Genomic DNA, 26,671 nt, shown 5'->3' on the forward strand with positions numbered 1-26,671 from the left:
ACAGAATCCGTCTATCCCGACCTCAGAACGTGTCCTCACTAGTTGATGTCTTAGTCCATTCTTCAATCAGACTATGGAGGTCGCTAATGGCCCACACAACGATCAACAGACTGCAAGCAAGCAAGCTCCAAAACAGCACCAACAGGCGTGCGGATGAGTCTAGGACTACCCGGGGAGTTTCCACCCTCGGACATGGCGTTTGCTTACCCCGAACAAGACACCGCATGTACTGGCTCCTGTAATTTCAATCCTTTGGTTCAAGACACAATCCCGCCCTCAAAGGGGATATCGCCACTTCTCGGAGTCGCAAGTGGTCGAGACATTGCGGTCTACCGGAACGGGGAGTGTTCTGTTACTGACATGGATTTTGAAGACCCATCCAATGGAGGAGGGCTGATGCTACCTATGGCCAAAATTGCACTGGAATCCTGCGAGAGCTCTCAACCAGGAAAACGGAAGCTCATGCGAAACCCACCCCTAGCCAAAAAGAACGATTGCACCGTTTTGCCCAGAACGCGCACAGAGCCAGGAGATGGTTATACCGCTCTGGGCAGCAGAAAGGGCTGGCCATGGCTCGGCAGCAGATCCAACAACTCGAAAAGGACCTGGATGGTCAAGCCGAGCCCTCGCCTGAGATGGTCGGTGGTGCCCGGACGATATTGGCGCTGGCGCAAAGATATCCCATTTGCATTCGGATACCCTCGACCCTCGCTCTTGTGATGCGTTTCTTACCCGACAGCATTAAACGGTTACTTAATCTCCGTGACCGCGCAGACTTGGCGAGAGTCCTCGTGGCCCTGGTCAAATACTGGTTATCTGAGGCAGGCGGAGAAGCGGCTTTGACCACCCCTGAACAATGAAGCAGCCTGCGAAAGCTGGGGAGTCGGGCAAATTGTTTGACATAGAATAGGTCACGGGCCAAGACGACTGTATTCTGGGTGGTGAAAGCATGGCATTAAAAAGCCGTCTCTTTATATCCGTTGCAGCGGGTATCCTCAATACCCAACTGCCGTTAGCTACTCCTCAGGCCATTCATTAGAAATTTATAAGTTTTGTATACCACCACGGCCGCCCAAACAATTGCCGCCCGTGAGGTTCAAACGGTGAGGCATTTATTCCTGCCGCAGCACAGGCGTCCACTAGATCTATTACGGCGCATGGCAATGAAATCGTCCCCGCAGAGTCTGCCAGAATTGCCAACCAGCCTCCGTCCTCCACTCGTGCTGGATCAGGTCCGAACGGTGTTACCGTACTTGTCCCCTCCGCAGCTCGAGTGCGCGCAGCTATGGATCGACGAAGCTCGAATCCTTCAGGATTACGCATTCAATTTAGTCACGCTGGTCGAACGGATGTGGGGTTTGACCGACGAAGAGATGGCCTTTGCGCGACTCCGGATTTATGGGCTGTTTACGATGGACTGGATACAGCGTGCGATCCCGGACCTCCGTCCGACACAGATGGTAATGGCCCGATGGATTGTAGAACACAACCGGCTGATGATGGAGTGCCCCAAGCCGGTTGTCTGCTACATTGGAGGACGTGATGTTGTTTCTAAAGCGAGAAAAGCGCGTGTCAGATGCGGACATATACTATGCGCGCCGGCGCTTGGGGTTGGTGCAGGAGCACACGAAAAGATTGCAAACTCATTGACAGGAAGTTTTGGGGGATTGATTTCGTCTGTCGTCTGTCTTCTTCGTTGTTTGACTTTTTTTTTTTGTACTGTATATAAAAGAACATACCTTTCTGTGGCATACCAGGTCGGGCTATATATTTCTCGACAAAGCGGGACCCCGTACTCACCAATGCGCATCATACCCACTGGGACGAAGGCATCCCCATGTGCGGTATGTTCCATTGCTTCTTCCACTCATACTCCGCCACTGCCTCCCGCTTCTGTACTTGCCGTAGCGCGTCACGTAGCTTCTGGGCTGCTTCCCAAACGCGAGGGTGGCCGGCCAGGTTGACTTCGGGCTCGAAAAGCTGAAGTAGAGACAGCTCCTGCGATACATCGATTGCCACAGCGGTCATATTCTGAAAAACGTGCAGACAATACTCGTAGAATTGATTCTCGCGCTCCTGCTGCTCCCACCGTTGTCGCTTATCTTTCAGCGTTTGAGGAACAGACCGTCGGCGAGCAGATTTGACTGCTTGGAGGCGTGTGCGCGTGGTGTTGAGCGCCATTGTAGACCCACGGGCCAAGGCAATCTGGTGGTCGAGTGGGTTGATGTCCGGAAGATCAAAGCCCGCTGGCGGGGCACGGGTGGTGCTCGTGATAGTAATCCCAGCTTGGGGGAGTCGGGCGAGCGACTGTAGATGCTTGCATCATCTTTACGGCCACGCATAGAGCGGTAGGACGACGTTTCTTTCACTTGCGGATCTCGCAGCGTACAGTGTCGCTGTCGATGACGAACGTAAGGTGCTTTCAAGGTGGCCAGCTGTGGATGCCCCAGGTAATTCAGGACTCATGACTGCAAAGGCCGCATATTTATAAGCAGTCCCCAGCCTCTGTGGCTATGTTTCAAATTCGTCCCGTATTACCCTTCCATCCGCCGATGTCCGGATACTGATCTGCAGCACCTTTCGTCTCTCTAGAGCCCTCATATTTCAGTTATAGTTACCGGTGAATCTCGGGGTCATGTGCTGCGAGCTAGGACCCCCTGCATTCGCAATCAATACAACCCTGTGCTTCATCTCGTCTTATCAAGGTAGGTACGTACTGTAGTCAAGTCATTTCTTGACGTATGTTAGCTTTCGTGCTGGTTTCCACCTAGCTCGGAAGCGGTACCGGATGTATCGGCAGTCAGGTATAGCTGCAAGTCTCAGCGCGCAGAAGAAGCGACTTGCTCGTCGCATTCGCGAACAGGGCAGAAAGGCCTCATGGTGGATCTCCAAGGGAGAAGGCGATGGTGAAGGTATCCTTTCCTTTGAACGGCCAAGCCCTGATGCCCTTCATAAGCGGCCGTAGTGCCAGCCAAATTCGATATTCCTATTAAGAAACGACTTACCCGGCTGCCAGATGATACCATGTCGTATCCGATTACGATGTGTGTCTGGCAGTTCCTGACTAGGCTACCAAATACAGGAGGCCAGACAGCCGGATAAGGCAGCACTATAGGTATAACGGGCTATACCTAACCCCTTCGATAGTGAAGACCCATTATCACACTTGTATCTCAGTCCAGGTTTTCAACTCCTTAGGCGACATGCAGGGATCCACTATTGATGCTCTCCATGTATATCCATTGGACGTAAACTATTACTCTCCCGACCACTTTTAGATCAAGGCCTGTAGTAGACTGTGTTTTGTATTTCGAAAAAAAAAAAAGGGGGGGGAGGGGGGCCGGCCAAATAGCCGCTCCCGAGAAAGAAGACATAGAACATAGGAGAGACCGTACTCCGAGAACCACGGAATGATTTCTTGGGAACCGGGCAAATGTTCCGAGAAGCCTTGCCCGTCATCCTGGAGCGAGCCACCGTTCCGGGAACCTGTAGATCCTATTCCTGTGTACTTCTAGGCATGTGGTAGGAGGATCGCGCGCAGAGACACGATTCTGTGCCCGACACTTAGTCAACATCCAAGTCCTTCTCAACCATATGACGGTCATTGAGCTTGCATTCGGCAGGCCGGATGCTATTACTGCATTCTTAGTGTTCCGGGACACCGGAACGCTTGGAGAAATAAGACTAGGCCTCGCCAACCTGGGGATTAACGAAAGGGCTTCATGCATAGCACAAGCTTCACCGAAAAGTTATCCCATCTTCGTTCGCAAGTACCTTACTATGATGAGCCTTTGATTCTTCTAAAACTGAAAGGCTCTTTATTCTTGCTTGTCTGCTTTCACAACCCTTATCAGTACCCACTATATCAACTTCTACAGATATAACATCATTATTTTAATCCGTCAGCATTGGTTGTCAGTTCCCTGCAGTGTCCCACTTCGCAGCTTACATTATCCCAGCAAGCACCTTGCATGATTTGTCGTGTTGATGCGCAACAACGATCCTTTTAATCATCGATCCTTCGCACTACTCCAGCTGCTATGAATTTCTTGACAGTCGTCACTACGCTGGCTCTTTGTCTCATCACATTCACTACCGCACTCAGCACTCCGCCTGCGGTCGAAGATGCAACTCTTCCTTCAGATTCCTCCTCTTGGTCAGATCTAGTCAAGCGGCGTGGAGGCGGGGGAGGGCACGGTGGGGGAGGAAGTGGCGGTCGGGTTGCCAGTGGACGCACAGGCAATTGTGGGAGTAGCTCTAGAACAAGGTGAGTAAATGCCGGTTGATCGAGGAAACTTCGAAACTAATATACCCCGCTAGCTCTTCAAGCAACGTTGGGGGCTCATCCCGCAGTGGCTCTGGAACCCGTCCTGCGTATGGGGGTGGTGGCTACTATGCCGGCGGTGCCAGCGCTCCTTATACTTCGGGGGCAAAGTCGCGTTCGGGAGTGACACCTTACCTCTTGCCGGCAGCTACAGTACCCCTCTATTTCCCAGGTCGCTGGGCATACGGGGCGTACGTCTACCCCTACAGTTATCACTATCACTATGTCGATGACACCACTCACAAAAACGAGTCGATGCCCGTTAACTGTATTTGCCAACAATACTTGGAATGTGGGTGTGATGAGAATAGTAACAGCACCTTCTATGGGTCTCTGTTCAATGGAACTCAGCCCAAGAATACGAGCGTGGTCGTAGTGATTGATGTGAACAGCACGACATCAATCTATATAAACGGGACCCTGGCAAATGGGACAACTGCCGCTGATTCGGCTGTAGCTCACCTTGGAGTCCGTGCATATGAATATTGGATGATGGTGGCCGTGGTGGCGGGCATTATTTGGATGTAAGACCCTACTCCTACTATAGACGCACGGCTACCACAATACGTTCATTCATTGTTAGATGGCTTCTTTCAGCTTATACTTGAATTTTGGACGGTCGAAGGGAAAGGATACGCTAGATCTACCATTACAGGACCGTTTAATATCACAGTTAGTCTCAAGTTATACGTTGTATTTATTTGCAATCATATTCGTCTTGAGAAGGGGGCCAATGTAGTCCACCTGCAGCAGATCAATTAGATTGTGTTTTCCCTGAATATCCACTCCCAATCCTGTTTTCATCCATCCGAGACAATTGAAAGCCCATCTATGAATGTCAGAATCCGTTATCACATCACCACCTGATAATATAGAATGGATCTCAGCTTGGACCATGTGATCTGGGGTTCCGGAAGCCATCAGTCATCCAATCTCAATTTAGGACCATCGAAAGATACAAGTTCAAGCAATAGTCATAGTAATTTCTGGAGCAGCTTTAGAGGCAGGACCCTCCAGTCTCGACTCCTTGTCCGGTGTAATTGGCCCAGCTAACCAAGGTTTGATCAATCCCGGGATTTCGGTAACCAATTATCGGTAGGCATTTCCTAGCCTCGAGGATTCAGACTCCACGTTGGTATCTATATTCTCTGCTTATGAGATCAGAGCGCAAAGGCCGATTGCACGTGGGCAACGTTGATCCAGCCTACCCTAGAAACCACATGGACTGGTGCAGTATCTCTCTCCTACGTGCAGCGCTTGTTTGACGTGACGGACGTCGGGCACAACTTTGGTCCCTTCCATTTTCTATTTTTGGGATTTCTCTTCGAGATGGCTCCCGCGAAAGCACACATTGCCTTTATCATCACCAGTCTTGTCTAGAGCTACTCCAGAGTCCAGGGTAAAAAGGTAGGGGGGGGGTTCCCGGTCAACTCACGATCCGACGAGAAGAGACCTCGCCATTTATCAGCCATCTCTCCAGCGCCAGTGGATATTCCATCTGTCAAGGGCTGGTACCCCTGCCGCGCGTTGTACTCACGTACTCCTACTTTACCGGAAAAGACCTCCATGAGTTGATAAACCGCAAAACACCAGACTTGATAAGATCTGGGATTAAGCCTGTGGGTATACTTTGCAACCTGTCGGCATGGCAGATACGATGCTAACATTACAAGTGCCGATTGGGACGCGAAAAAATCGCGCTTCTGGCTTCGTCCGATCTTACCATGGTCCTCACCCTCTTCTCGCTAAGCAGACTAGGCTATAGCGTCATGATGCTATCCCCACGTCTTTCGGCAGTGGCCTGTGTGGCGTTACTGGATGAGGTCTCCTGCAACAAAGTTCTGTACGGCCAAAATCCTGCCATGCGGGCTACAATCGGCGAAATTGCAAGCTTGAGGCTAATTACGGCCTGGCCAATCACATCGTTGCCCAATGCCACCAGCGCAGGCCACACCGAGAATCCTGTGGCACATGAGCTTGACTGCGGATTGCCTCACGTCGAAGAAGATGACACAGCACTGATTCTCCATTCATCCGGCTCAACTGGTGTCCTAAACCCACGTTACGTGGCCCACAAGGTGTTGATATCTCAGATGCAAGGGAGCCGTGGTCTGAGCGTTTTCAGCCCCCTCCCGTGGTACCATGGGCTTGGGTTGGCAACTGCGTTACAGGCGATGTATGCGCAGAAAACCGCATTTTCTATGGGATGCAGAAATCCCGATGACGGCAAGGTCATTGGTTCGGGCCATGAAGGAAGCCAAGCCAGAATCTGCTCAAATCGTTCCGTACATGCTTGAGCTTCTGGTAGATGAACCAGAAGGCATAACGATGCTGAAAGCATGTAAAATGGTGACATACAGTGGCGGCGCTTGTCCGGATCATCTACGGGACCAGCTGGTAGCGAAGGGAGTTAGGTTCGGGGGAGTTCTCGGGTCGTACGTCAAACCTATTCCCACCACGGTGAGTAGGCATATAACTAATGATTCTAAGAACTAGGGCAGGATTGGTGGCCGAGTCCATCTCGCGCCCGACGGACGACCACGATTGGAGCTATCTGCAATTCTTCGACCATATTCAGCGGTTTGTCCGAATGAAGTGGGTGAGCGAGTGCGTCTACCTGCCCGGTCATCCGAGCCTCAGCGCCTCGAACGCAGACGATGGCTCCTACTATTCACGTGACCTTTTCGTCCAGCACCCGATACACCCGAAGCGGTGGAAGTATGTCGCCCGCCGCGACGATTGTGTCACGCTTATCAACGGTGAAAAGGTGCTACCGCTTCGCATCGAAGGTACCATACGCCAACATCCCCTCGTCGACGAGGCCGTCGTGGTAGGCGTGCAGAAAGCCGAACCGGAGCTGTTGATCTTCCGTGCAGCCGCCGCCCAAGATACCCCAGCCGAGCAAGTTCTCGACCACATCTGGCCCACGGTGGAAGAGGCCAACGCCTGGGCGGAACAGTTTTCGCGCATCTCGCGGGCGATAGTCATCGTGCTGCCGGCAGGGGCGGCCTGCCCGCGGACCGACAAAGGATCGATTATCCGGGCGCAGGTATACAACGACTACAAAGACGACATCAGCAAAGATGTACAGCCGTTGCCACGACGGGTCTGGTGCGCTGCAATTAAGTGTGGACGACATCGCAGCCCATCTGTTGAAGCTTTGCCAGAACGAACTCCGCCTTCCGGTCAGCACAGTCCACGAGGACTTGTACTCCCACGGCGTGGACAGTCTTCAGGCGATCCAACTGCGACGACAGATCTGCAGAGACTTCAAGTTCGCCGACGCCGCAACCGTCCCAAAGAACCTGGTGTACGATGCGGGGAACATCTCTCGGCTGGCGGAGCTGATCTACGCCATCCAGCACGGCCAGGACACGCAGCACGAGGATGAATGGGCCTTGGCGCGCGACTGGGTCCAGCAATACTCCTCCTTCTCTGGCACCCCAGGCTCGGGTGCTCGATCGAACGAGAAAGCAGCAGTACGTTGGCTTATCCAGACGCATCGAAGCCGTACTAGGCTGTCCACTTTCGTATATCTACTGACCCAGGCAGATCTTGACCGGCGCCACCGGATCGATCGGCGCGCATCTGCTCCAGACCTTGCTGGCGGATGAGACTATCACCACCGTGTACTGTCTGACCAGACAGTCGAACCCGCACGACACGCTCTTCCCCAACCTCCGCCGGAAACAGATTATCATCCCGCCCGCCTGGGCCGAACGGATTGTCGCGCTGCAGAGTGATCTCGCACAAAGCGACCTCGGCGTGGGCGACAAACTCTTGCACCAGATGAAGCGATCGGTGTCCCTCATCATCCATGTCGCCTGGCCGGTGAACTTTACGCTGCCACTCCCGAGCTTCGAGCCGCACGTCAAAGGCCTTCACAACTTGATCAGTTTCTCCTTGTCCGTCAATGCGCCAGCCCCCGCGGTGCTCCTCTTCTGCTCCTCCGTCTCTACCGCGCTCGCCTCGCCTGCGCCCGAGATCGAAGAGATCCCGATGGAGCCGAATTGCGCGCTGGACATGGGGTACAGCCGCTCCAAATTTGTCGGAGAACAGCTAGTCAGCCGCGCCCGGGAAGCAGGAGCCCATGCTTATTCCGTGCGGGTCGGCCAGGTCTCGGGTCATTCGGAAAGAGGCCTGTGGAATGACTCGGAAGCCATACCCTTGATGATCCGATCCGCCCCAACTGGGGCCATTACCGGATCTGGACATCTCGTGCTCCTAGCTGCCGGTGGATCACCTCGTCGCCTTTCTGCGGGAGATCGCTGACGCATGTCTTGCTCGCCGCCGCTGGGCTTACCCTCAGCCACCGGGATGACAGCGTTTACAACTTGGTGAACACCAGGTGGTTCACCTGGTTGGTCCTGTTGGAGGAACTCAGATGTCATGGACTGGCGTTTCGAACCGTGCCGGTGAGTGAATGGTTGCGCTTGCTGGAAGAGAGCAAAGCTCGCGGGGAGGAGACGGCAACCCGGCCGTCAAATCGATGGACCACTATCGGACAACATACGGCCAGGGGTCAGCGTCGGCGCAGAAAAGCTTCCTCACAAAGAACGCGAGCGAGACAGCAAAACACTCAAGGGAAAATCGGCCAGGATCATCGAAGATGGCATCCTCGGCCGGTATGCGCACGACTGGCTTCGTCGTTTGGGGAGGGGCAATTAGTCGCAACCCCACTGAGGAGAATTGTGGAGTTCAGAATCGTCTGTGAGTCGCCACAAGGGGAATCAGCATAAAAAGCAGATAGAGCGGTTCAGAAGAAAGAACACTATGAATATTGCATCGTATCCTGTTTCCATCATCAGTCCGCCCAGGTCGAACAGAAGAAATACAAAGATTAGACTGGATAGTGTAAATCTGTTGCGCCATCATACTTTAGCCATTCTAGATGCTGACATCGGCGCCCTTTATAAATCCAGCCGCCATTGCCAGAGGCTCCTGAATATTGCGAGTTTGTGCGAGTGCGTCATGTATCCGAGGGGGAGGTAGGGAGGCAAGGTCGCGCGGCAGCGAAAGATTGCTTTTCTGCTGATATCAGCAAAGCGCCAAACCGCATCGACCGGAGTTCCCGCGTCCCTGCCCGCGGGCAATTGCTGGCAATCAGCTCTCAACAATAGGCGTTCTATATACAGTATGATGATGATGATGATAATTCATACGCTGACCCCTCGCCTAGAGGGCAATTTGTATTGCCACAAATCCACGGGCCTGGATCGTCGACCTCGAAAGGTCATGATGCGCAAACTTTCTGTTTCCTTGATTCTACCTTTGGCTGCTTGGCATACTATCTCTAGTGGGTCCTTCTTACAGTAACGTTGACTTCAATGTTATTCCGAATCTCCTCGGAGTACAAGTTGTAGAAGGCATAAATATGATCGCAAGGGCTCAAGCAACGGCTTTCAAGAAAGCTGTCGGGATAATTATTCGCAGACAGAGTCGACCCCATCTCTTGGAGTTGTTGGAATCGTGGATGCCATTTAGGAGGGGAGACTAGGTGATTGTTTGACCTTCCTGAAAGGATTGTCCATGCAAAGATGCCACCCGGTAAACTGTCACGAAGAGTTTTCAGGGCCAAAAATGAGACTTGATCGGTGCCGCATTGTATCCTTCGGCCATACGACCGAGTACGATTTCCTGGACAATCCAAGCACGGGGCCAATATTCTCGTGTGAGAAGCTTATTCAGCGCGTCATTCCTGATGAACTCCTCGTCAAAGCCCAATTCTATGAGTACGTTGAGTACATGTTGTCCTTGATCTAGTCTTTGAAGGATTTTGTAAATGGTATCGCTTGAATCTTGGTGTTGGCCCAGAAACGCAACGACTCTCGGCATTTTCATAGATTTTCCCCATCAGTGGAATTCGCACAATTCTTTTCGTCCTCATCGTCTTGATTGATACATAGCGCATCAACCCAGAAGGTCACGTGTTGTTCTGCTCGTCGCAGGCAGCAGAGAGTCTCTGCCATGTTTTTCCTGACGTAGAATTCTTCACCGTTGAGGAGTATGCTTTCCTTTTCTAAGCCGGACCCCCAAAGGTGAGACAAGGCATAGTAAAATGGAGGTAGATCTGTGAGGGTAGCCATTAGTATATCGCACTTGATCCTATCAGAGGATGAGCCGGGATGAATAGTGAGCAGGCGAATGCCTCATTCGGGGAGGACCGAATAGATCTTATTGTATAATATTGCGTTGTGCATTGGTGGGTCTGGTTTAGTGGAGCGTACGTGTCTGATTTGAGTCTACTATCTGCCAGTTAAGTTAATAAACGCATTGAAAGTTCTCCGCAAGCTTGAGGAGGACGCGTAGACCGAAAGCTGTTAGCGAACTAGGCTCAAAATTGCCAGTGAGCTTTTCCTAGAAGAGATTTCAGGACAGGTCTGATGAGAATGGACAGCTATGAACGTTGTTCCAGAGCAGTAAGATGGGGATAGCCGATTTTGAGAAGCGTACTAGGCCCTGGAGACGCATCCAACTATCAAAAGAGGATTCAATGGCAGCATTGAGGCTGTGCCGCCGTGCGCGACCACTGATGGCTTCTGCCTAATAAACACTACTACGGGATATTTCTCAGCCCAACAAGAGAAACATATTATTGGGCTTCTACTGTAACATCCACGGCAAGATCATCAGGCCCACCGCAGCGGTGAAGCTCCTCGGGGTCGTCTTTGACAGAGAACTGCGATGGAAGGAGCATGTCCAGCAAGTGCTTAAACGAGCAACCAAAGTCAACATCGCACTCGGGGGACTTCGGCACCTACGACCGGAACAGATGAGACAACTGTACCAAGCCTGCGTGGTACCGGTGGTAGACTATGCATCTACCGTGTGGCACAATCCTCAAAGGATAAGACCCACCTGCAGAAATTGGGAACCATCCAGTGAGAGGCTCTGATACGGATACTTTCAGCCTTTTGAACAGTATCAACGCAGGCACTGGAAGTGGAATCCTACACACTACCAACTCAGTTACGGCTGAAGCAACGCGCCCAGCTCATCGCGCCCAGCCTCAGCACCGCGCCGGAACATCACCCAATCCATGAGTTAATGGCCCGGGCAAGGGCCCGCAGTACACATCTCGGACACCGTTGCTATTCCGCACTGGCTAAGACACTACGAACAATGGACCTCCGCCGCCTGCAAACGCTGGAAACAATCGACCCCACGCCATTAGCACCCTGGCGAGAGCAAACGTTCGCCGAGATCGAGATCAAACCAAACCGAGAAAAGGCCAAGGCAAACGCCGCGGCCAGACGTGACATGCCTGGAACCACGGTTTTCTCCGATGCATCTGGCCAGCAGAACCACCTAGGAGCCGCAGCCAGCCTTCCGCACCCTATCCTCAGTTGCACTCGAAGTGGAAGCTTACATACTACTGACCCACCTGCGGCTCAGGCAGCGGGCGCAGACCGTGATCGCCCGCTTCAGCACCTTACCAGCGGACCACCCAGTCTACGAGGTAATAGCCCGAGCGAGAGCACGGAGTACACACACAGGGACTGGCCAGCGTTTCCCCCTAGCAGAGACCATGCGAACGATGGACCTCAGCCGCCTGCAGGCCCTGGGAATCATCGATCCCAAACCGCTAGCGCCATGGCGGACTCCGTCGTTCACGGAAATCGACATTGAACCGGATCGGGAAATGGCCAAAACTAGTGCTCTGACAAGGCAAGCGATGACTGAAATTGCTGTCTTCTCCGACGCTTCCGGACAACGGAACCAACTGGGCGCAGCAGCAGTAGCCCTGGACCACAACCAACAGATTGTAGGATCCCGACAGACCAGTATCGGTTTAATGGATTACTGGTCAGTATATGCGGCAGAACTCATGGCAATCTACTACGCCATCGGGCTGGTATTCCAACTAGCACAGAAAAGTCCAGCTGCTGCAACAACGACCCGAGGCCCAGCCACCATCCTCAGCGATAGCATGTCGGCGCTGCAGGTGATCGCGAACTCGTGGAACAAGTCCGGCCAGCGCATTACCCAGGCCATCCACCAGTCGGCGGGAGAGCTGAAAGCGCGTGGAATCCCACTGCGACTACAATGGGTCCCGGGACACTGCGGCGACCCCGGCAATGACACCGCGGACCGCTTGGCTAAGGAGGCAGTTGGCCTGGAAGAGAAGCACCCCTTCCGACGCCTTCTCTCGCGCGAGAAAGGACATATCCGCAACAAGATCAGCAAAGAATGGGAACATGAGTGGAGGGCCTCCCAAAGGGAGGACATCTCCGTCAGATTGATCAAGGCCTGCCCGCAAGCCGCACCCGCCGGCTATACGGCTCACTTCCCCGGAACCGAGCCTACCTGCTCACGCAGCTCCGGACCGGCCACTCATGGCTCGCGACACACGGCAAGCGGCACGGATTTCGAGACCACGCACAACGCGGGTGTGGAGGAATAGAGACCGTGGTCCATGTACTGATCGACTGCCCGCAACTGAAGGGGCTGCGCCAAGACACGCGGCAGAAGATTGGGAGAGCGTTCAACAACATTTCAGAGATGCTGGGAGGAGCAGGTCAAGGTAAGAAAGGTAGGTTGGAAGATGCTCCGCCCGACAGTAGCATCCTCGGAGCGGTGCTGGACTTTGCGGAGGCACCGCAGAGATTTCGAAGTCGCGCGCCACGAGGGCGGCAGAACACAACCCCAGGCACCGGCCCACACAGGCCTTGACGAGGCTCCAAGTTCGTCAGGAAAGTAATAGTTCACGTTCAAGGTTGTATATAGAGAGCGCAGATAGTGGATCCTGCATATCGCCTCAAGCGAGGGGCCAGCGTATGAATCATCATCATCATCATCATCTACTGTATCTCTACTAGGGCACACGCGGAGTAATGTCTCACTCGACGCTTTTCAGAATAATCAGAAAGCTACCTGCTGACTATCCTGAGAGCGAGGCCGGACGCTGGGTATGGGAAGCATCTTGATTGACTTGGTTCAAGCCATAGAGGAACAAGGAGGATTAGTCCTCTGCAGGCAACGCTATTAGAGGCCACATACGGGAGACTGTACGAGATTACCTTCATCAGTGTGAAGAGATTTTAGAATTGAAACACTAGCCGAACGGTGGCTAATGGAAACAAAGTGTGGGCGTTATGAAGCGTTCTGGAAAATATGTTGTGTAGCAGATCAGGTTTGGATGGAGCAATGGAGATGCTCAGCATCATCAGGACTAGCTATATTTTGGCGGTGTTAATAATAACTTTGGTCGAGGTCCCGCTGAGACACTTTTTCCATTCCTATTTTTCCTACCCTCTCCCTATCTCTTCTTTGGGTTGATTGTGGGACGCGAGACATGTTCGTGGAGAAGAGAGGTGGGTCCTAGCTCAGTGGCGGCGAAGGTTTAGCAAATGGCCTTATAGAACGTGGGAGCGTGCTCTGAGGACCGCCACATGGTTTCTTGGGAGCCCTGCAAGCGTTCCGCGGAGCCTGTTCCGTCATCTTGGAGCAACCGGTCATTCGGGGAACGATATTGAAAATAAATATTGAGGAATCCAGGAATGTGACCGGGTCATACCATACCGCTAAAAGTCGCTTTCAAGGGATTAAAGAACAGCGTCATCGGGAACAAAATAAGAGCGTCAGTGGATATAAAACATGACAACTCCTGCACTTCATCGGCTTGACGGCAAGGACCTGGTCAGATACTTCTTTGTTCGTCTGCATCGTTACAGCTACCAAAATGGGCCAAGATAACTGCGACCATGATTTTACGCAGGATCCTTCTACACCTGATGTATGCTCGCACTTAGCTGCCTGCGAAGACCATCGGGTAGCCGCTACACAGCTCTCCCGAGACAATGATGCCGACATTGATGCCGGACTGGGAAATATTCCTTTTATGTGGGCAGCCTACGAGTACCCGGGCGTTGCCGTTAGCAAGCTGCTTGCGTCCGGAGCAGATGCTGCATCCCAGGACACCGACAAGTTCCTCGCACTTCACATAGCAGCAGGAAAAGGATATTTGCCAGTTGTGGAGCTGCTCCTGCAACTTCCTGGAATTGATGTAAATGCGCAGGACAAACACGGGTCAACCGCTCTTCATGAAGCAGCAAAAAATGGACGCTTGCCAATTGTCGAGCTGCTCCTGCAACATCGTGGCACCGATGTCAATAGGAAGGACAATTACGGGTGCACCGCGCTTCATGAAGCGTCAGATGAAGGATATTTGCGAGTTGTGGAGCTTCTCCTGCGACGAGGTAGGGTTGACATCAATGCACAAGACAACGACGGTTGGTCCGCACTTCACATAGCGGCATACAAAGGACATTTGGCAATGCTCAAGCTGCTCCTCCAACATCGTGGAATAAAGGTCAATTTGAAGGACAATCACGGTCGGTCTGCTCTCTGGTTTGCAAAAGAGGAAAGAGACACGCCGATATACTACTCTCTCGCTGGCGACCCCCGGCTGAACGACAACGAAATAATCAACCCGTTCGGCGCCCCACCACTTCAATGTCACACCTGCTCCGAAATGAAAGAGAAAACGATCGCGGGAGATATGTTGGCACTGTTTTTGTTGGTTGCCATATTCCTTGCTGCCGCTTGGGTTCCCACATGTGATTGGCCATTTAGTAGATAGTACCTATACTCGCAACGGTCGTGTTGCCGACTCTTACAGCAAATCATGGCAATGACTTCAGAAGTCTCGTCTGTTTTGGCAACCTGTCAAGGTCTGCGCAAATGCGAACAATGCATGCTTCTCTCTCATCTCTCAGTCAGATTGTACTTTGCTGACGAATACTGGTATGTTTGCTGGAGCCTAGTGTCCAGTTTTGTTGCTCTCGGGGACTTTTGAATTGTGATATTTGTGCAGACACGTTGGCTGGATACAGGAACTTATGTGAGGTACTTTTTTCCTTCGTGGTTGCTGTTAAAGTATGAAATAGAGCCAGGCCGGAAACGGCCATATACGCTTTCACTCTTTCCTCCTAGTTAGTAACCTCATAGTCATCGATATTAGATAGGTCCTACCACGCCAGCCAGACTCCCTCAACACTGGTATCCGCTCATGCCAAGCTTTTTGCTCTAGATAGACCTGGGAAGGCGCTCATCCGACAGTTCCATCCATGTACATATAGAGGCCTTTTCAAAAACTTCCCAAAAGTCGTTGGGGGAAGTCCGGTATCTTTGAAGGCTTTTCGAATACCTATTGTACCGCGCAACGAACGGAGACTCGGGCGTCATATAACAGAAAGACATCCGTACGAAATTGTAGTACTGCCAATCACCATCTATTGGTGATAATGGTTGCGTATGATGCGACTATCAATAATCGCAGCTTGACGACCGTAGCTCACTGGGGGAAGATAAAGGCGAATCGGATATAAGATTCACAGATGGCGACATAGTTCAATTACAAGTGACTGTACCAAGAATTATTGCAGGGTGACTACTGATACTTGCAAGCCAGCCTCTACCACATGGTGCCATTTGTGGGTCGACGTAGGTTAAGCCTGGCAATTCCGCCGACTGTGAGCTATAAGAAGGACTCATACATTCTATCTCGCTCCCGGCCTCACTGTATTCAAGATGATGTGCCGTTCCCATGCCGTGCATGCCTTGTCCACGTCTTCGTATACAATGAGGGAAAGCTCGCTCGTAGGATGTAGTCCACTTGCCCAACACAATCGTGATTAGTCTTTTCCAAGAGTCTCCTTGTCGCCTCGAGCAAGAGAAATTGGCGGTGTCGGCCTTCAGGCATCCTATTACATCCCATCCGCGCAGCCAGATTGCCATGGAAACGGCGGGCGTGTGCCTTCCATCCGCTGAAAAGCCGGTTGATCCGCATTTGACACTGCTCGATCCCCATTCCACACTGCGGGTCGCCCAGCCATACGGTTGCAAACACTCGGGCTGAGTGCAGTTGCTGTAGTAAACGACGATGATCCTGTAGCTGGCGGTGCACAGCTGCGTGACGGATGCCCTCAATGTCAGCTCGCAACCGATTAAGCCCCTTTGGGATGATCGAAGCCTTAGATGCGGGATGGATACGGCTTCTTCGCTGGAGCGCTCTAAACGCCATGTGCAATTCCACCTTCTCGGCACAATCCTATCCGTTTGACTGGCCGAGCTGGGGGTGCCATATCTGGATAGACTCGAACGCAGAGCGCTCCAAGCGCTGCTACAATACCCGTAGAACGCGGTTTTGAGCGGGGAACAGTAGACTCGTAAGCGGTGGCTGAGTCAATAATTTCGGCGTCATTGGCTCATCTGACCAGATGCTCTTCGACTTACTGCTCGGCTCCTCTAAAGTACCAAGACAGTGCTACGTTCCGATAGAAAATGTGGTCCAATGAGTTACTCCACCAGACAGTCTTAATCTATAGTATTCAGTCGACATCCCAGACAGATGCCATTCAGTGCAATCTTCCATCGCTGGCGACTTCATTCCGCATTTAACTACGCAGGACTCTAGCTTCCCGCCAGCAAATGAGCCTCAGCTGCGATGCCGCAACTTCGAACAAACTTAGGCCACGTGTTGGTGAGAACGAGGTCTTTGATGCTCTCCTCGGCTCGGTCAAAGACTGTCGCATTAAATGTCTGGGGAATCTGGCCCCAGTATTGCACCCGACTGTTGTCGGTGAATAACGAACCGGAGTCGGCCTTTATGGGGGCGATCGGAGACGCTGAGGGCGTGGGAGCATAGCCTGGCGCATCAAAGGGAACGGCAGGATTGGCCGGGCGCGCGTCTCCAAACAGAAGCCCAGCAGGGCCCTCAAAAACGTTCTCCAGCTCCTTCCGGTGCTGCGAAGAGATGTTGATTGGAAACTGCGCGCGATCACTGATGAACATCGTGTAAATACACAGCGCGCGGTGAAACTGCCCCCGAATCAAGTCGGTAAGATCTCCATAGTCTGAGATTCTGCTATCCCAGACCGCATGGGGCAGCGAGCTCTTCCATTCTGCCACCCGGGTCATAAAAGCTATGTTCTCTCCGGAAAAGTCGCGATGGGCAGAGAAATCCTGCAGCGGGGCAGGATTGCGCGCCAAGACATATTCAAGTGCACGCTTGGTGAATATGCTATCCCGAGAGCTGGAGCTGGAGCCAAGAGATCTACTCCATGATTCCCGGCCAGACCCTGTGAGCTCGACAAGAATGGAGGCTGACCTGCGGGCCGTGGTGCCATCAGCAAACGGATTAGTATTTGGTTCCCACCGTGCGATCGAATTGAAGGCCCCTTGTCGGATAGCGTGATAGCGCATTACCTCCCGGCACGGCAGGAGAACAGCAAAAACCTCCATCACCCAGATAGAGAGACAAATCCTACAGGTGTTAGCCCCGTTTTCCTGATTCCTTTATTCTTCGTTTCTATTTTTCTGTTGGTCACAGAGAGCACCTACCACTGGGGCGGTAGCCAGTACTGATTGACTGGCTCCATGGTGGGAACATAGAGGGCGATGAGCCACATCGGCGTCGCCGGGAGACTAGATGACGGGTTAGTCGTGCGACAGACCTCATCGGACCTATTGACTCACTTGGCGATGACGCAGCCTATCGTCTGGATTCGCCAGCCGTGGGTGTCGTGGATGTGACGGGATTTCCAGAGAACGACAGGGCCCACAATCCACGACCAGAATACCTGTCCAAACACGCCAGGCCACCTGCATATCGGTTAGCACACAGCTCTCGCCGTACATGCGCCGGGCGTATGTTGGAAGCGTTCTTACCACTCCCAGCCCCGGCCCATTTCCGACTTTTGCTGCATCTCGGTCCCATGGACCTCGGTGCCTGGAATCCCCCAAGTGCGGTGCCATTTGCGGGAGATAAGCCACATCAAGACCGTGAGAAATACCTAATGACTCAATTAGACCCCGATACGATTGTCAATAGGAGTAGGCGGTGGCCGTTTTACCTGAACGAGCGACGCCACCGTAACAAACACGAGGATCTTGGTAGTGTATGTAAGGCGACGGAACCGGTCTACGGCACCGAGCTTACCCCTCGTGGAGTATAAATCATTCCCACCACTGCTGCGAATGATATAGCCTTCCTGAAGCTTTGCAACATGATAGAAGCGACTGTTCGACGCGTGAAACAGGGCAATGCCGCACGGCAGATACGTGCCCATAATCCAGTACTCGGCATCCCCTGGCATGATGGTGCCAATCATGGTTCCGAATTGTACTGAAGCCCAATAGACATGGAGCAACACAACGGCGGACAGTGACAGCCCGAGGCCTCGCAGCAGGAGGGGAGGCGTGTTGCGATGAGCGATGAGATAGACCATACCAGAGGCAATAATGACCGTCCAGGCGCCTGCCCAGCAGGCCCACCATATACTGACCGCAGTATAGGCTGGCTGGGGCGTGGATGCGGCAGTGACCCCCAGTTCGGACGCCATGATTCTGCTGTCGCGGGGAGGGAAAAGGATGCAAAAGGAATCAATTCAATGGTAGGTAAGATTACGAGGGAATCTAATATTGCCGAGACTGTCGCTCAATGTCATCGGGCCTGCTTCTGTTGGGGGCAGAGGCGTCAGTGACATTGGCACCGGGCTAGCCAGTCTTATCAACTGCTCGAGATTTCGAGGTTACATCTTCTACGGACAGGACGGCCCTCCAGCCTACAGCGGGGCCGGCGCCCAACTCGCCTGCGGCCCCATTTTCTTTATATCAGTGCTTTGAATTTCCATGCTACAGTAGCAGCGGCCCACAGAGCGGCAGCTTTGTGCTTTCAATAACGGTTCTTGGCGACCTCCGTCGCAGTCTGTTGGCATGGTAGGTTCCACCCGGTCTCGCAACCGACCGGTGCTGTCGGTTGTCTCAGATACTGCTAGATGCTGCTGATTGTCCGCCGTCGGTTGTCCATGGTGAGTAGTCCAGCAATGAAAGGCCACGTCCACTCTTATCAAGAATCCCCTATTTCTCTGCTAGCCAAGTAGGATTGCCACTGGTATGGATCCACCAGGGCACTGACAAATTCTCATGCAGCTGGCCAGGGCGATCTTCCCGGAACGTTACATATATTCAGGACAAATTTTCCGCTCCTTGTTATCTTTTCCCCCTCTTGCAGAGTTTGATGCGCTTCCCCAAGTTGCAACGCACAGAGGCTAATCAGCGATAAGGCAATCGTACAGCGACTACACGAAAGCTTTCTCATGGGTTGGCAGCAAAGCATAATGGGGAGACTACTGAATATTTGAATGGATTTCCCAGCCCTTAATTGTATCCCTCGCAATGCCAGATCCAATTATTACCGACTTGTCGTGTTCCTAAAGAATGTGGAACCGGGATTGTTACCTATCGCAATACCTCACCTCCTGCTTCTCTTCTCTCGGCTCATGTGAAAGAACTTCATTATTGTTGACGAATTGCAAATAATATGCAGTGAAGAGCGGCATCGACTTCTAGACTACAAGAACACATGTATTTGCTACCATGGTATCATAATAATCTCCGTTATTCATCTTCCCTCATTCATCGTCTCTTATTCGCCCTCACGCTCGTGAGCATCTCTTTCCGCAAGGCAATGTCACTTCCAATCAACACAGCCGCACGAAAGGCAGCAGCCAGTACATCTAAGTCCTTCGGGGCTGCTGGAAACTGTGGAGAGAGCAGACATAGCAGGCTTTAAACATATCTTCCGAAGCGCCTGGTGCTCCAGCCCCACCACAACCCGGACATAAGCTATGGAAACACGGAGCGAGGACCACGTCCAGTGCCTTTGTTCCACATCGGTCACATTTAAGTGCTTCCATATTTTCCATTGGCTCTCTTAGAGGTCTATTCCATTCCGTCTCGGCCAGTCGTCTAGCTCGGGCCAGGGCGGTGGATTGAAGTCGACATAGCTGTCGTAAGCTGTAGAGTTCTTGAAGTGTCTGCGGCAGAACCCACATCGACCCTGCATGATTTTGTGACCACAATCCTCCTTCGAGCCTCTGAACTTCAAGCCGCGCCTCGTAGAGGGCTTGGTAGAATCGCGCTCTGGTAACACCCCCATGAGGGTAATTTCTTGGTTTCCTGGACGGTGCCCTCGAGGCTGCAGCTGACCATGTCAGTTCCCCCAAACCATTGTTGGGTGAAGGGACTAACCTTTTATCTTAGCCGGAGGCCCAACCCCTGTTAGTGTGTTCTTCTGCATCAGTAATACAGGATGTAAGGTGGAGTGTTAGAGTCAAATATACTTTAAAAAGCCTGGGGAAGAACGTGTGGAAATGGTCGAGGTACAGCTTAGCAATCGCGGGAGTACATCCACCCGATATATATAGAGTTGAAGCCTGTGAAACAGTAGCACCCCTAGGGGCTAGAAATCTGGAATTGTAACCGTCCTGGCAATCGTGCGGATTACGGACCGTTGATGTGAACCGTGCGGATGTCGGGAAGTACTTCTTCGGCTAACCCCGTTCGTTATTTGATCCTTGACCGGAGGATGTCTCTTACTAAACGGTTTCGGGCCGTAAGATAAGGAAACCGGTATGTACAAGTGGAATTTCCTTTTCAATGGGGCCATCTTCGTGGTCGCTGTGCCCTTCCTCCCTTTCTTTATCTCATATGACGCTAAAGTAAATAGACGGAAAGTCTATTCCTCCGTCGGCCTTGGTTCTTGCAGCTGGACGTATAGTAGGTAAGAATGGATTTTCCGGAATCCTACAGTCTCGGCTTATTCCCTTAATGGTTAAGGCCGGATGGTACTCTACAGGTTACGGTATTCGACTGTTCATCCGGAGTGGCAAAGAAGCCCACGGTTGAGGCGCGGCTGGACCTCCGAAGGTTACCATTACTCCTGAGAACCCCTACAAAACAGCAAGAGGCTCTGGCTGGCCTCCCATAGATCTTTGGCCGGTCACAGTCATAGTCGATCGACCTCCCTCCTACTCTCCGTCGCCCACGGCAGTTGACCATGCTGAGCGGCGAACATTACCCAATCTCACCCGATAATATAAAGATACCCCATCACTCATGGAGGGTCGTTTCCATTCCACGTCGACACAGTCGAATGGAGAGCGATGATATGATGCCAAGTGCTGGCCAGCGTCCTACTGACCCGGGTATCCTCGTCGTGGAGGCGTGGGGACAAGGATTCCTGGTGGGCTCCCTTATTATTATGATTGCCATCACCGCGGCCAACATGAAGAAAGGGGTGTTCCTGCACAGACTCATCGTGGCAGAGGTAAGTTGTGCTGCCTCGTTGCGGCGAATGGGGCACTATCCCGTGCTGATGTGGACGCTTAGCTCGCCCTGGCCCTCGGGCACGGAACGTTCATCTTTCTCCATGCGCCTGCCCAGGGCTGGTATCTTTCGGCCACAGCCATCGGCCTCACGATTTCGCACACCCTCCACAACGTAATTGCATGGATGAAGATTCGCGGGTTCTTCACCCCTTGGGGCACGCGACTGTATCTGATCACCCTGCTGGCGGCCCAGCCGTACTGGGTCGTCGAAATTTATGCCAACTTTGCCTTTTTCAATCGGGGCCAGGCCTTATATACCACCACTCGGCCACTCGAGCCGCTTTTCCGGTGCGGTGTTCGAGCGCAATTCTCCCCCACACCCCACGTTGCTGATCCAGATCTAGGGACCCTTGGTGGATCTTCACCACCTGCTTTCTCCTGTACACCATCCAGCGGGGTTATGGGTGTTCGCTGATGCAGCTGATCCGCATCAGCCCACGGTTCGGCGTCATGCTCTTGTTCATGGTGATCTCCGTTGTATTTGCGATTGTGGACATGTGTGCGATCCGGGTCGAGAATCGCCTAGGTTACCCCCCGGGCATGGAACCTTTCTGGAAGGTAAACAGCCGCCAATGACGAAAGGTCATTATGCTGACCCTGCTGTAGTTAGCGTTTGTTTTCAAGTGCCTGAGCGACACTATCATCTTGGATGACTTCCGGAGCGCCCTGGATCGACTGCGCTATCACTACCACCCGGACGGTGTGCCACCCCAGGAGACCACGCACGCTCGCGGTCGGAGCACAAACCGGCTTGTGAACTGTGTACCCGAGGCGTCTATCAAACGCCCCGAGCCAGTATGTCGGCCACCGGACATGGTGTAAAGCCAGCAGTATCGTGTGCCGGCACCAACGGGCACGGCGTAACCTAATTTACATGCCGGAGCCACTGGGTACATTCGATACGCATTGGAAGGAGGGTTCTATTTTTCTCTCATGATAGATATGTTAGGCCCTCCAGCAGGCAGTTGGGAGGCTTTCCTTTTGTAACAATGTATATAATGTGACCATGTGCAACTAGTTTGGAGAAATACGGAAAAGCATAGTGCGGGGCTGTGTGCAAACGCGTGATCACGTTACTTGGCGTCATGGCCAATTGGTCATACTTCTGTCTGGCTGTTTGCCTCCGCCAGGTTAAATAACTAGCGCCAAACCGATCGCTTGCTGAGTCAGCTATGCCGAGGGGTCAGGAGTCCACATCGTTAACCATTGCGAGGCTTAGTGGTATCGGGGAAGATAAAGAGAACACTCGCAATGCACTTTGTGGCGCAAACGAATCAAAAAAATAAAAAGAATTTTGGCTTGGAAGTTTAAAATGTCTACGACGTTGTCGCCATGGTGACCTGGCCATCGAACGTGGACGTCGCGAGGCAGCGACAAACGTGATCTGCCTCCCACGTCACACCAGGATGTGCCGATCACCTCCGACGGATAACTGAACTTACAGTGGAGCTTCGATGGGCTCAAACGCTGGGGATAGTACCAGCAGGGGGAGGGTGCGACACAGGTTGGACACATCCTCGCGTCTTTGTCTCGCGGACATGATGGAGACCCACTTCACCGAACCGCTGGAGTCATGATTAAGTATGCGGCTGATTCGTTCAACCATTTACGCCACCGACGACCAAATGCAGCTACGGGGTGGAAGTTTGTTAAGACAACGTATTCCTTCATCTCGGGATCGACAAACCAGGTTGCCCTCGCTCTACTGCAGCCAGCACAAACAGCACAAACTTTCACTCTTAAATGAAGATAGCTATATACTCTCAGAATCGAGCAGATCTTAATTCCGGCCGGACAAGCTTGGTGAAAGACAGTAGTTCTAGGTGATGTAACTTGAGACGTTGTCCCATTGTTGCCCTCCCGGCCTGGCATGAGAAATGTTCCGTTCCCTTCTGCGCGCAGGGACGTTCATTCCGAGTCCATCTCCTTGTACCGAGCTGAGCGACGGGATTTGGTGTGAGAGGTCGGGACACTCTCATAGATGCTGCTCACTCTCCTGTGCAGGCGGTGATTTTCTTGGCTTTGACCCTTCACTTGTTCTTCCAGCTTTCTATAGCTCTCCGTCAGCTCGAGGCTCGTAGAATGTCGCTTAATAGCGCAACGGAAACAAGCTTACCGGACTCTGGTTTCGAGACTGGAAGAAACAGATCAGCACCGTTCGAGGGCGAATGACAGCCGGTGTCGGGACATCATAGGACAGACATACTCGCAGATCAACGATGTGAGAGCCTTCATATCAGGCACGTCGAGTGGAGGCTCAGGAAGCTCGATTGTGACCACGCTGTCGACCTCCCACGTTGCATCTCTGTCGCTTGTGTCGTTTTCTTGGGACAATATGCCATCGCCCGAGACGGCCTGGACGTTCGGTTCCCTGTCGCCTGGCGGAGCTGATTCTGTGAAGTGTGAGGCATTCGACCGGGTACCGGAATGCGACTTCTTCTCAGCCGATGCCAGTCTTTTACGGAGTTCGTTCAGTCGTGGCAGATGAGTTTTCATTGTTGTCGGAGGGTACAAGTGATGATAGGAGGAATGAGATTTCTGTGAGATGTGTGCATACCGCGAAGGCGAGAGGCCCAAGCCTAGGACGCACATGATGCTTTATAAACGCCGGCTGTCTTGTTGACTTATAATCGAGGTGACACCATGCACCACCCCTGCGCGAAACGGACCACCCAACTCAAGCCCAAAGTTGAAGGTAACATCGAGGCCACGGTTCTAGGCATGGGCAGGACAGGGGCCGAGTGTAACCTCGCCGATCCTTGTGGCACTCAACGGTGACCGACGAGGGACTGGTCGAACTAGGTGCACTCAGGCTATTTTGCCTGACTGCAACCCAGAACAATTGGGGCTGGATTTCTGATCTGGGTTCTCGGTCCGTCGGTAGACGAGTGGCTTTGCGTATGGAAGCGGAAGAGATACCTCAAGAACAAGAAAACAATAAATCCATGAAACAATAAATCCATGAAACAATAAATCCATGAAACAATAAATCCATAAAACAATAAATCTATAAAACAATACAGGCTACCTGAATTCGGCCCTCCAACCTCTTATCACAAGCTGAAGAAGAGTCCAGTATGCTCTTTATACTAATACCCGCAAGCGGTGTTTTCAACAAAACGTCCTGACTCCAGTATCCTTCTAGGATTGATTGTGTTCGACCCTGAAAATAATCCTAATTTTCCTGTGGCATCCGGCTCCCGCTCGCTCCTTGGCCGCACAAAAATTTGAAACCGATAATCTGAACGATCGATGGCTCGCACGTATGGACAGATTGCTTCCCAGATCTGACTGCGGAGTCGTCTACAGTTGCTGAGGGTGCACCCCACGTGCGGAAGGAATAACGGCGAGATGGCGACCGATTCGAACGTGTACTTATGAACGACGGTAAGGTGCATTTCTCACCAATCGACGGGGTATGACAACATGGCACAGACATACCCAGAGATATCCTCGGGATGCGTACGCGGTGATAGGATACTGGGCCCATTCCAGGTCAGAGGTTCGGGATCCTCATAAGAAGAAGACAGGTAGCAGTCAACGACCATGGCCTCATATTCGCAGGGCAATTTCTCGTCGCCGCGCTGCCGGTTGATCGTCTCCATATCAAGCAACTATTCGGCTCCTTCAGTGTGTGGTGTATGAGTGTGGTGATGAAACCCTTTCACAGACAGCGTGCCTTCCGGATCTGTACCTTTAGGGGCCCCCAATAAGTAGCTGTAGTCTTGGTGGTTTTGGAATCTGAACATACGCTCTTGTATGATTTCTAATGCGCGTGTAGACAGCCTTTCGCATAGAAAGGCCATGAATTTGGCATTGAGAGAAGATCAGTCAGATTGGAGAATTTTCCGTAGCCCCCGTGTACTTTATAGCGTCCTGAACTGCCGCGGAGAAATAGCCCGCCTCCGAAGGGGGCTTAGAAGTTTTTACTTGTCTATTTCACGCTGGCTTATGACTGCAGGCCACGAATGGTGGAACGTGAGTCAAATCCTGCCGAACTCCTTGGGCAAGCAGCTGCGTAAAATGGATATTATGAAAGACCGGCTAAGGATTGACCTTTAGCAGAATTCATGCCGTGCTCACCTCCAACTATCCATCATGGGCAAATGTCCCAGGTCGGTCACCTGCCGAAATGATAACCCTGACGACGCCGGTCGACACCACCACATAAAATGAGAGGGTGACATCTTCGGCCTTGGATCCCACCGTCAACTAATGGTTGGTTTTGCTCATTGCGTCAATATGAACCGGCCGAACGTCAGTCTGGTTGGCAATTCGAACCCAGTCAGGCACACGCCGACAGCGACCCGACAGAGCCCCGGTTGGGTTTTCCTTGTGCATGCACCATCGCCTGCTCCAGAGCTGCTCACCGCACGCAGACTATTGCTCGTGCAACGCTACGCGCAACAGCGTACCAGAACAAAGCAGTGTCAAGTAGTTATGGTGTGAACTCTGTGGCAGTCGTGGCTGTCCGACCTGCCATAGTCAGCATTCGAAGGACCCCGTGGGGTTATCCAGCCCGGGCATCTGTTGCGGCGGCGCACCGGATGTGCCCGTTTAAGAGTGCTCATGGAGCAGCGTAACTGAACTTCACAACCGACTGAACTACCAACCAACAGATGGACGAGAGACCACAAGACCCGTGATTGTCCAAGCTGAATGTTCAGACATCGGGCTGGAGAGAGAAACTGAGACGTACCGATGGATGCCACTGCCATACATGGGATCGGTTGCGCGTAAAGACAAGTGTCTCGTCGTACAAGGCATGTTTGGACTCACTGCATTTAAGGGTTACCTTCAATAATGCGAGAGGCAACTCACTTTTGATGATCACTTTGCGCAAGATTAGTGACCGCGTCGTTGTCGCGACAAGGGGCCGCCCAGGTGTGACACGGCTCGAGGTCGAAGTCGAAAAGTTTGATGTCTGCCCCCGTCTGTGGCTGAACTGCATCCCGGACTTGTTGACGAATCGACTGACGGGCGCACACTATGGTAGACAATTATTAGACTTTGGGTGCATGTTCGGCGCGGCCTGTCATAAGTCCCCCTCTCACATTGGTTGTAGGTTCACGCGTATATCGATCGGAGGGAATCACACCTACCGCCGACGGCTAGCTTCCCACGACGCTTGCTCAGGTGACCTTGGACGACTTCCCTGGCCACCATTGGCCCT

The 26,671-nt window shown here is 52.5% G+C and overlaps 10 protein-coding genes across 10 annotated transcripts; 3 read left to right on the forward strand and 7 right to left on the reverse strand.

Moving 5' to 3' along the window:
* Window positions 1-1,809: 1,809 nt before the first annotated feature.
* BDQ94DRAFT_164373 (uncharacterized protein) lies at window positions 1,810-2,342 on the reverse strand (the record flags this gene model as incomplete). The annotated part of the gene is made up of 2 exons (XM_026769997.1): window positions 1,810-2,205; window positions 2,259-2,342. 2 exons carry the CDS (start codon window positions 2,340-2,342, stop codon window positions 1,810-1,812), a joined length of 480 nt encoding a protein of 159 aa, XP_026619576.1.
* Window positions 2,343-4,040: 1,698 nt separating this feature from the next.
* BDQ94DRAFT_176294 (uncharacterized protein) lies at window positions 4,041-8,596 on the forward strand (the record flags this gene model as incomplete). The annotated part of the gene is made up of 7 exons (XM_026772659.1): window positions 4,041-4,267; window positions 4,321-4,792; window positions 5,998-6,562; window positions 6,633-6,759; window positions 6,821-7,430; window positions 7,492-7,803; window positions 7,877-8,596. The coding sequence occupies 7 exons, from the start codon at window positions 4,041-4,043 to the stop codon at window positions 8,594-8,596; spliced, it is 3,033 nt and encodes a 1,010-aa protein (XP_026619577.1).
* A 6,322-nt stretch (window positions 8,597-14,918) lies between these two features.
* On the forward strand, window positions 14,919-15,173 carry BDQ94DRAFT_155353 (uncharacterized protein). The gene has a single exon (XM_026768453.1). The coding sequence runs from the start codon at window positions 14,952-14,954 to the stop codon at window positions 15,120-15,122; it is 171 nt and encodes a 56-aa protein (XP_026619578.1). The 5' UTR covers window positions 14,919-14,951; the 3' UTR covers window positions 15,123-15,173.
* Window positions 15,174-16,738: 1,565 nt separating this feature from the next.
* On the reverse strand, window positions 16,739-18,669 carry BDQ94DRAFT_176297 (uncharacterized protein; the record flags this gene model as incomplete). Its single annotated transcript, XM_026772660.1, has 5 exons — window positions 16,739-17,591; window positions 17,669-17,752; window positions 17,804-17,929; window positions 17,996-18,120; window positions 18,181-18,669. 5 exons carry the CDS (start codon window positions 18,667-18,669, stop codon window positions 16,739-16,741), a joined length of 1,677 nt encoding a protein of 558 aa, XP_026619579.1.
* A 1,035-nt stretch (window positions 18,670-19,704) lies between these two features.
* On the reverse strand, window positions 19,705-20,408 carry BDQ94DRAFT_177439 (uncharacterized protein; the record flags this gene model as incomplete). Its single annotated transcript, XM_026772900.1, has 3 exons — window positions 19,705-20,125; window positions 20,162-20,312; window positions 20,360-20,408. The coding sequence occupies 3 exons, from the start codon at window positions 20,406-20,408 to the stop codon at window positions 19,846-19,848; spliced, it is 480 nt and encodes a 159-aa protein (XP_026619580.1). The 3' UTR covers window positions 19,705-19,845.
* Window positions 20,409-21,167: 759 nt separating this feature from the next.
* Window positions 21,168-22,320, forward strand: BDQ94DRAFT_164381 (uncharacterized protein; the record flags this gene model as incomplete). The annotated part of the gene is made up of 4 exons (XM_026769998.1): window positions 21,168-21,437; window positions 21,500-21,786; window positions 21,843-22,056; window positions 22,105-22,320. 4 exons carry the CDS (start codon window positions 21,168-21,170, stop codon window positions 22,318-22,320), a joined length of 987 nt encoding a protein of 328 aa, XP_026619581.1.
* Window positions 22,321-23,406: 1,086 nt separating this feature from the next.
* On the reverse strand, window positions 23,407-23,994 carry BDQ94DRAFT_176299 (uncharacterized protein; the record flags this gene model as incomplete). The annotated part of the gene is made up of 3 exons (XM_026772661.1): window positions 23,407-23,548; window positions 23,615-23,632; window positions 23,705-23,994. The coding sequence occupies 3 exons, from the start codon at window positions 23,992-23,994 to the stop codon at window positions 23,407-23,409; spliced, it is 450 nt and encodes a 149-aa protein (XP_026619582.1).
* A 593-nt stretch (window positions 23,995-24,587) lies between these two features.
* On the reverse strand, window positions 24,588-25,324 carry BDQ94DRAFT_177449 (uncharacterized protein; the record flags this gene model as incomplete). The annotated part of the gene is made up of 2 exons (XM_026772901.1): window positions 24,912-25,324; window positions 24,588-24,872 (listed from the first exon to the last, which is right to left on the reverse strand). Exons 1-2 carry the CDS (start codon window positions 25,101-25,103, stop codon window positions 24,588-24,590), a joined length of 477 nt encoding a protein of 158 aa, XP_026619583.1. The 5' UTR covers window positions 25,104-25,324.
* A 726-nt stretch (window positions 25,325-26,050) lies between these two features.
* Window positions 26,051-26,278, reverse strand: BDQ94DRAFT_155363 (uncharacterized protein). Its single transcript, XM_026768454.1, has one exon. It carries the CDS (start codon window positions 26,263-26,265, stop codon window positions 26,104-26,106), a length of 162 nt encoding a protein of 53 aa, XP_026619584.1. The 5' UTR covers window positions 26,266-26,278; the 3' UTR covers window positions 26,051-26,103.
* A 37-nt stretch (window positions 26,279-26,315) lies between these two features.
* On the reverse strand, window positions 26,316-26,664 carry BDQ94DRAFT_176300 (uncharacterized protein; the record flags this gene model as incomplete). Its single annotated transcript, XM_026772662.1, has 2 exons — window positions 26,316-26,485; window positions 26,601-26,664. The coding sequence occupies 2 exons, from the start codon at window positions 26,662-26,664 to the stop codon at window positions 26,316-26,318; spliced, it is 234 nt and encodes a 77-aa protein (XP_026619585.1).
* Window positions 26,665-26,671: the final 7 nt, after the last annotated feature.

The sequence above is a fragment of the Aspergillus welwitschiae genome (assembly GCF_003344945.1).
Source record: "Aspergillus welwitschiae strain CBS 139.54b unplaced genomic scaffold BDQ94scaffold_103, whole genome shotgun sequence".
In the NCBI taxonomy this organism is placed as follows: Eukaryota; Fungi; Ascomycota; class Eurotiomycetes; order Eurotiales; family Aspergillaceae; genus Aspergillus; species Aspergillus welwitschiae.

Bases quoted from the DNA above. Each gene is read 5' to 3' on its own strand.
- BDQ94DRAFT_155353 (XM_026768453.1), top strand. From the start codon at position 14,952: ATGGCAATGACTTCAGAAGTCTCGTCTGTTTTGGCAACCTGTCAAGGT.
- BDQ94DRAFT_155363 (XM_026768454.1), bottom strand. From the start codon at position 26,265: ATGCCTTGTACGACGAGACACTTGTCTTTACGCGCAACCGATCCCATG.